Below are 8,877 nucleotides of genomic sequence, written 5' to 3' on the forward strand. Positions count from 1 at the left end.
CAATGAAAGCTTCACTCCCAAGTAGAAGGATACAGGTTTCATTCCTTGCGCAGTGAGTATATACAATATAGAATCTGAATGTATTGCCTAAAAACTGAATATAAAATAAGCCTAGAAGCAAAGGCATAGCTGGATGGACCAGGATAGAAACCAGCCTGATTTTACACGAAAACAATTTTTTCTCTGACCGTGAACATGAAGATGACACCAATTAATACCAGACTATTTATAACACAGGAACGACTACAAAATTGCATATTTGGATTTATTGAACAATAACTGTTTACTCAATTTTGGAATTTCACAATACTTAAATTATGGGGAGTGCTAGCAGGTATGATAGTTCTAATTTAGTGACACGATTATTCACAGTAATGAAAAAAAGTAAACTCTGCAAACATTCAGACCATGCAAGAACTTGTGTCTTCTTAACACAGCTGAACAGATAGCAACTTCTTTAAAGGAAACGTCATATTTAAAATGTTTTACTTTATTGTTAATAAATTAATCTGTGGCATCACTGATCAACAAAACACTTAAGATACAGTGTGCAGATTGTCTACATACTGATCAGACAGGCAACACCATCGCTACCTTCAAAAAAATTGGAGAAATGCTAATGAACTTCATATACATATATCATTTTCAACCATATGAACAACACAGCAGAAAAAATGTACTTCCACGTTTCCCCAATTTTTCTATTAAATAAGGCAATGATAAAAAGCATAGTGCCACAATAACCTACTTAAAACTCTAGAGGCTGAGTCCTGACATAATGCAGCACTCAGAGGAATGTGCAAAAATAAACACTTGGATTTGCACTTTGATTCTTCATTGTGTAAAATTAAAAAAACAACCCAACCAACAACTGTTCCAGATTCCACTGTCAGGAAAAACAAAAGAAAAGCTTCTGAAAGAATCCAAGTTGATAAAGCTGTTCTTTCAGCCTGTGGCACCATTTGGAATATCTTGAGCATCTGCTAAATGCAATTTTTGGCTGAAGCAAACCATTAAGGAATAACACCTTCACGTGTAGATGAGGTATAAACAAGAGTTTATATATAAACAAGTGTTACACGGAACTAACCTTAGTCCTGTCATGGGTATGCACCAGTCCAGAAGAATTCAGTTCTATTAAATCCTCTGCTAGTTCTCAAAACAGTAGATTAATCTTCCTTGATGAGACTTAAGCATTACATACCTCCAGAATTAGCTGGTGGATCAAGGGGGATGGCAGATTATTTTTATGACTATTATGTGATGATATTATCACATTCCACTTGTGTTCTTTGAGACCTAGCCTTAAAAGGCTTTTTACGGGCACAGAGAATGTATATACCAGTGCAGTATCTTAAGTCCCAAACCGGAGTGCCACCTTCCTCAATGCATACAGAGTGTGTAACATCAGAAATAACTAGACTGCAGTATAAACTGAATGTATCACTCCTCAACTGTATCCTTAGCTTATCAAAAGCATGACTTAAAAGACAAGCTAAGACATTTAGCTTTATCTTCTTCTGGGTGGGCTACGAGCACGCATTTGTTCAAGTACCAAAGCTCTGCTGAAGTATTTGACTCAACCATAGTCTGACCCTAGAAATAAAAAATTAGGTAAGTCCACTATTCACAGTAAAAGCAGTGATAAAAAGCTGCACTTATTTCTAGAAAAAAAATTGGAAGGTAATAGGATTCACCTATCAACGGGACACAACATTGCTGAATACTATAGGAGGAATGTTATTATGTACGTTTGTTCCAGAATGTCTCAGCAAGACGCATGTAGAAAGACCCTGCTTCTGATGGGCTTTGTGATTGTCAACACATTGTCTAACGTGGTACACGCTAGCTAAGTGAATCACCACATGAAAAAACAGCCTGTAATTGAAAGGGTTAAGATCCAGTCACTTACATATTGGAAGAATCTAAAAATCCATACTGTGTAACAGTGCTAATTTAAAAAAAAAAAAAGGACATTATTGAAGCAATCTGACTCCTATAAAGACAAGAGTTACTGGGGAAATATACTGTGATTTGATTGCAGTTAATAATTATGATGCAAAACAGACATTTAAGGAAAAGGATACATAGATGAATTCAGTTCTTCTAGCTGCAATATAAGTGTAGAAAGTATCAGAAATGGCATTTCAGTTAGTCAAATGCAACAATTATGCTGATATGATAAAATAAATACATTAAAACAATGAAGTAAATCACTAATAGTTTGGGCTGAAAATTATGATTTTTATTACATAAAGCAAAGCAAACCTGCACTAAATTCTACACCAACAGAGCCAAGTCCCAAATTAAATTTAAATCTGCTTGTCTCAGGAAATTTAAAGAAATTTTAAATTTGGGGTTTTATGGACATAATACACTAGAGAAAGAAGAAACTGGAAGTGTGGAATATACACATCTTTCCTGGATGTAGGAGGATGGACCACAGGGAAAATGGTCGTAGTTCCCTGGTACATTGGCTGTCTCTAAACAGGCCTACATCCTCAGGCAGTTTACAGCTAGGCTGCTCCACTCACCAAAACAAGCCTACAAAAAAAGGCAACAAGGTACTGTGTTTTCCCAAAACCTAGATGAGGGCAGGGCTTACATCTTGGTTCATTACAGAACTGTGTTCTCCTCAACTGTAAATCACTGCCCACCCACCAGTGTTTGTTTTCCTGAGCCAAGTTCTGTGGGCAAAGTTCCATGTTTTCTACCTTCCCCATACTTACATCTGATAGCAGCCTATCCAGGTTGGAGTCGCTGGCTAGTTTTCTTTTATCTTCAGGGAGTTCTTCCAGCTCCCCATAGAGCTCCAGATTGAGGCGAGCAAGTTTCTCCTGCATACTCCGCACATGCTCCATCTGCTCTATGGAACATTCATTTCCTAAAAGGATGAGCAACAGCTTTATCTAAAGAAACCTGAGAGAGTAAATGAAGGTGTGAAGATGCAGCTTTTTGCATCAGAGGAATTTAAACATCAGATTTTCAAGTTAATTTGCTTTCTCAATGATTTCTCCCTGTTACACAGACTGAAGTTTCTGTCATCCTGTCTAGTGTTATGTTGTGATAAACTTATGACAACTATCAAATGTACTAGACTGGTTTTTAGAATATATGTTTTTTCTATTCTCTGAACTTCTCTCTGATTTAGGAAGGCCCTGTATTTTTAACTTGAAATGTGATCATGATAAACCTTCTTTCTAATTTTGATTAATCTTGGGGGTTTCTTGCAACTGATGCTTTATATAATACACGCTTTTCAGGTTCTCTTGTAAAATTGGTGTGGAACCAATGTCTTCACCTAACACTAAACTTGCAAAAGCATCTTTCTACTCAGTACAGGGGAAAAAAGGAAGCAGAAGAGTGTCATGTTTTTTCTGAAACCTCCATCAGTTGTGACGTAGTAAGAACAGTAAGATGCTAAGTCAGAAGAGTAAGCTGGGTAAAATGCAACTTACATTGGATTACATAAAAGTTGTTACAAATAGTCTAAAGTGTTAATATGCAGCAAAATCAGGTGTTAAATACAGTTACTTCTTAATATTCCTAAATATCATAAATAAGTGGTTTTAAATTTGGTATCTTCAATCCATAAGCCAAGGTATGGGCTTTGGTAAGGAATGCTGGAAGGTACAATGAAACGGTATTTGAGTAGTCTCACAACGAAGACCTTACAATAGGACTATAACATCTATTAATTATATTAAACTTCATTTCATACAGCAGAGACCAATATGACAAACTGGCAGGCTGTCCATACAGCACATTTCTTTGCAAATGTTACCATTGTATAGCTATAAAAACAATTACTGTATACAGACAATTCATGCACTTACCAAATGCTTGAAGTTTGCCAGAATGGAAGTCATTCAGGAGACTCAGAAGTCCCCTTTCCATTTCCTGGACATCCGATACATCTGTGAGAAAAGAATGCTGGATGGGTGCTGCCTGTGCCCCTTTTGCTTCACCTCCTGGAGGTTTTGCTTTCTCTTTTATTACACTGAAAAAAAAAATAATTAATAAAACCCAAAAAGATTACTTCCTACTTTCACTGAGAATCTGAAATGTAAGATGAGTTTACATCTGGGCTTTGAAAATGAAATGGAAAAATATATAATACATATTTCAATCACTCCTTTTAAGTTAAAAAATGGATCACCAGTTTGTCTTCAGAATAAAGAACAACATCACTACCTTGACAGTTTGATACTGCAAAATTAAGAATTCCAATAATGTGGTTTCCTATTAATAGTGGGAAACATCAACCAAGCACATATACATAATGGCCACTTAATTATCTCAAGAGGACCATCACCCAATAACGACAGATGGTGCATGGGGCATTATCTACATTAACATCACCCCAAAAGTACCTGCAAGCTTTTTTTAAGCCAGAAAGAAAAACCCTCAGCAAAAATACGCTCCTGTTGTCACAAACACCTACAGACTGCAACCAGTGTGAAAAACACCTCGTTATAATCTATACAGGAAGGTGACCTTGCCTCCAGATAAATTTTCTTAGAGCTCCTTCTTCCCACTTTCAAATAACATCCACATTTTGTAAAACTCACCATAAGAAGCAACCTCCCAGTCTTCTAACACATACCAAATGGAACTAGTCCATGCCTGAACAAATGTTAAACGTGCTAAAAATCCTCTACAGCCCCCTCTGCAGCAAAACCATCAAAATTCCTGGATCCCCACACATTTTTCTCTAGACATAAAGTTTATTCAGAGCACCATGTGCCCATAGAAACTACATGAATGACACTGAATAACCATTATAGGTCCAAATGAACACACAATCGATATGGAAGCTCAACACTCAGTTACCAGTAAGAAATAGCATATTCCATCTCTGATCCACAGACAGACAGACAGACAGACTGCATCCTAACCTAATACAATTCAGGTAAGGGGCTGTTTTCATCCCCGATTTTGCCCATCCATATGCGCACACAGCCCTCCTCTCACGCTGGCATGGCTGCTTCCGCAGCCTCATGGTGAATCTGTTCAGAATCTGGTTCAGTGAAAAATTTAGAGCCTAAGAATTCAAATTCAGAATACTATGGGCTATTAAAAAACAAAATGTAAAAAAAATCACAGGCTTAGCAAGGAGGTTTTATTTAATTCGTGCAGATAACACTGCTTGCAGAATAACAGGCCCCACCCTTCCCTTGAATACTCCTGGAAAATTTATTTCATTAGATTCTTGTGGATGAAGTGAAAACTCATTAAATACTCCTACTCCATTATCAAAACACCAGTTCATCCTCACATTGTTATGTCAATTACCACTCCTGCTGGACTCCAGTTCAAGAAATTGTCTGTATTATCACTGCTTGGAAAGCTTCACTGAACAATTAAGAACGTCCTTTTCCAAAACTTAAAGCAAAAAGGACATTTTCTTCTCTAGCCAATACTGTGGGCTACAAGAAATGAATTTCTAGTGCATTCCAGAACAGTGTTGAGACTTAAGTAAAAAGTACAGTCAGCTGCAGAAACCACCGATTTATAGCACTTCAACATTTATTATTGTTTCTCTCAAAATATTAATACATTTTCCCTGAAAAATAATGTACAGACAGACTTTACATTGCAGAAATTCATTATTCATCAGGCCAATATTGGATCCTTCAAACAGATTATCTATCTGTGCCAAAGAGGACAGTTCAGTACTTAATCTTCAGGTCAATAAACTCAGCTCTCTCCCTAGCTAACATTTCACTTTAAAAATCCCTCTTTGCTTATTTATCTACTGTATCTGCCATGGTCGAGAAATATATTTTCAAACATGCAGGAAAATTAACATTCTCAAATTGAAATAGATGTATCATCAATAACACCCAAACTATTCCAAAATGGCACTTCCTAAAGATCTGAATGCCTCTCTGTGCGCATGAGTATGGCCTGGGAGCTACCGCTGCCCCCACTGATGGGTCTCCAAACAAAAACACCTGGAAATGCCAGTTCTAGCTCATCCTGTTCAATTTATGTCCTTCATTTCCTGCCCTTCAGTTCCAACCTTGCAGTCGTGTAATATTTTATTTGTTCCACACAGCTGTACATCTGAGGGTCTGCTGTCTCCTATATGATGCTCACATTTGCCATATTTGATCACACAACATTTGTCTTTCACCAGTCACACCAGGCTACCGCCTCTTCAGCTATATTTTTATCAGTATGAGCCTACAGCATTGTGTAACATTTTATAAAGCTTACAAGAAGAGTATCGAGCACGTTCCTTTTCTGTAAAATAGCCGTTATATTGCATTAAACGCAAATCATTTTGCAAAATAAAAGACAGGTCATCAAAAATTTTCATGAGTCTGAAGTTCTTTCTCTTTATTCCCAGACAGTCTAAACACCCTTTAGGCTGTTTGAGCATCGGCAGGTTTCTGGCTCCCACTTCCACTGAGCTTGCAAGATGCTCCCAAGCTTACCGTTTTAACTTTGGTTTTTGTACCGCAGGCTGTGGTGCGGGATTTGAAAATGCTGTACTTTTACTGACTGGCACTGAGCTTTTCTTAGAGTTTGCAACCTGAGCAGGGTGACTGGTAGATGATTTGGGGCTCCTCCTCTTGATTTTCCTTTCTTCCATTTCTTCCAATTTACTGCATGTTGACTAATTTCTTGTCCTCCAAAGGGAAGAAAAAAAGTAAGAAACATCCATTAAAACTGGCATTTACAGTATAAGCAAGGGAAAAAACAGGTCACAGTGCATGGAAATACAGTTTTATAGTTTTTTCAAAGATGAGCAGTCACTAATTTCTTCAAACAAGAGAATCCAGTTTTCTGGAGAAGCTGCCCGGGCCTGTCTGATCAGCAAAACAGGCAGGAATTAAAATCTTCAGCATCAGCTTCAGCCGACAGGTACCTCAAAACAATCTCAACCTTTGCGTCCCATGGATTATTGCTAGAAAATAATCCTGTAGACTACTCAAGCCCGTGACAATCAAAACACTGAGAAATGACGACGGCATGAGGAAGCTGTCACTCACCCTTGACAAACAACCTCCTCTGAAGGGAGAGGCAACGGCCTTGTCAAAACTCAGTGGATGCCCAGTTGTTATTGCTACTATATATGCTATTGACGGGTGCCACCCAATAACATATAGGCTGTATTACTGCTATTATACATGCTATTACCGGGTGCTGCCTAATAACTTCCTCGCCTTGGGAAACGCCTCCCCCGCAACCCACCGCCCCGCGGAGACGGCAGTGGGTGCTGTCAGGGGAGCGGCCGCCACGACTGACCCGCTGAGGGCCGCTGCCCGCTCCGCGCCCGGCGCGACCTCCTCTGCCCTCAGGCCCGGCCAGCCCCTGCTACGCGCCGTCATTTTACTACCACAAAGACTCGCGACGCCGCCTGTCGCTCCGTGAGGAGAACGAGCGACCACCCTCCCTCCCCAACCGCCGCCCGTTAAACGGCCGCCGAGGCGGAGGCCCCGCCCCCCTTCGCTACCTGTGGGGAGGCCCCGCCCCCGCCGCCGCGCGCGCGGACCCCCGGCCTCACCAGCCCCTGGGGAAGCGGCGGGCTCGGCACTGCACGGCCCGCAGGTCACATGACTGCGGCCCGCCCCGCCCCGCGGAGGTGCATTGTGGGAGTCCCCCCGCCTCCGGATGCACTGGCGGGCGGAGCAGTAGCGGCCGTTAACGGCTGAAAGGGGCGGGGCCTGCAGCACTCCGAGGGGCGGCCGGGGGAAGGGGGGGTTATGGGACCTTCTCGGCACGGCGGCTGCCGAGATGGGCGACTGTCTTCGGCCTCGGTGCCTCCACAGGGGCGGGCGCGGCGGGGGGGCGGCAGGCCGCATGCCCGCTGCGGAGGACGCCCCCCGTCTCCCTGCAGCGCCTCCGTGCGCGCCCACTCCGGTTTGCGCATGCGTGGCAGGCTGGGCGCGGAGGCACGCTGAGCGCTGAAAACGGCAAGTCCCGTGGCTCCGAAATGTTGAAACACGGCAGGAGAGGAAAAGGGGCTGTCGCCTCCTGGGCAGCAGTGCGTTTCACGCCCGATGGGACTGCGGGAGCTCTGCCCGCGTCCCCCGCGGAGGTACAGGGAGCTCCAACATGAAGGTTTTTTTGAAGGTTCGGGTGCCAGGCGGATTCTCGTCGGTGGCGGGGCCTGTGCTGCAGGTGGCACCATCGCTTCGCACGCCGGAGCTCCTCAAGCCTCGGCCGTGCTTCACCTTTCGCTTTGCAGCTGTTGAGCTCTCTGTTCAGAAGTAGCGGCGGGGAAAGAACAGGCCTGATGAAAAAGGAGGACCCCCGCCTCTGTCACACAGCTTCATCGGGATGTTCTCGGGGGGTTGTAGGTCCAAGTTAAACGAGGAGGACCCAGCTGCCACGTTTAGTTTGATACAGCTCCCATTCTTTTCCGATCTCTATTCCAGTCTTGAGTAGTTGGCTTACAGGAACTTAATTTTCAAGGCAGGCAATATTAGCAGGGTGTGCCTACCTGGCCTTAGCGACTAATAAATTCAGCCCCCCCCTCCAGTCTATTTCCTGTTATTTTCTCTATTGTAGAGGAACTCAAACAATTGCATTTCAGGTCATCGCTTGTCTCTTGTGCTCCCTGTCAGTGATGGCTTTGTGGACTTGAATGCTTGGCACATCTTTCCTAGCCATGGCTGGTAGCTCGAGGTGTTTTTCCCCCATGTGACAGTAGTTTGTTGCTTAGAGAGATGAGCTTACCGACTATCTCTACAATTTGTCTGTCAGCTTGAATTTCTTCTACTTGCAATGAGATCTTAGTTTTTACCTAAGAAACACGTTGTTTGTAACTGTACATTTTCTGATGAAAACTCTCGGACATTGCTTACACACCAGCTGTGAAGAGTGGTATAATCCGCGTCACCCAGGGCAAAAGCACTGGCCAAA

At 42.3% G+C, this 8,877-nt stretch overlaps 1 protein-coding gene across 2 annotated transcripts; it reads right to left on the reverse strand.

Moving 5' to 3' along the window:
• Positions 1 to 248: 248 nt before the first annotated feature.
• CCDC28A (coiled-coil domain containing 28A) lies at positions 249 to 7,617 on the reverse strand. 2 transcript variants are annotated; one of them, XM_063329479.1, is made up of 6 exons: positions 7,466 to 7,617; positions 6,444 to 6,638; positions 3,837 to 4,000; positions 2,730 to 2,884; positions 2,088 to 2,110; positions 249 to 1,000 (listed from the first exon to the last, which is right to left on the reverse strand). In XM_063329479.1, exons 2-6 carry the CDS (start codon positions 6,599 to 6,601, stop codon positions 946 to 948), a joined length of 555 nt encoding a protein of 184 aa, XP_063185549.1. In that variant the 5' UTR covers positions 6,602 to 6,638; positions 7,466 to 7,617; the 3' UTR covers positions 249 to 945. The 2 variants fall into 2 exon arrangements, with proteins under 2 accessions (XP_063185549.1, XP_063185550.1); XM_063329480.1 differs by lacking the exon at positions 7,466 to 7,617 and adding an exon at positions 7,002 to 7,232.
• Positions 7,618 to 8,877: the final 1,260 nt, after the last annotated feature.

This window comes from Chroicocephalus ridibundus, chromosome 3 (genome assembly GCF_963924245.1).
Source record: "Chroicocephalus ridibundus chromosome 3, bChrRid1.1, whole genome shotgun sequence".
Taxonomy (NCBI): domain Eukaryota; kingdom Metazoa; phylum Chordata; class Aves; order Charadriiformes; family Laridae; genus Chroicocephalus; species Chroicocephalus ridibundus.

Bases quoted from the DNA above. Each gene is read 5' to 3' on its own strand.
- CCDC28A (XM_063329479.1), bottom strand. From the start codon at position 6,601: ATGGAAGAAAGGAAAATCAAGAGGAGGAGCCCCAAATCATCTACCAGT. The intron at 4,001-6,443 runs GTAAGCTTGGGA...TTTTTTTTTCAG, and splicing joins CAAAAACCAAAGTTAAAACG to TGTAATAAAAGAGAAAGCAA. The intron at 1,001-2,087 runs GTATCCTTTTCC...GGTTTGCTTCAG, and splicing joins GAAGAACTGAATTCATCTAT to CCAAAAATTGCATTTAGCAG.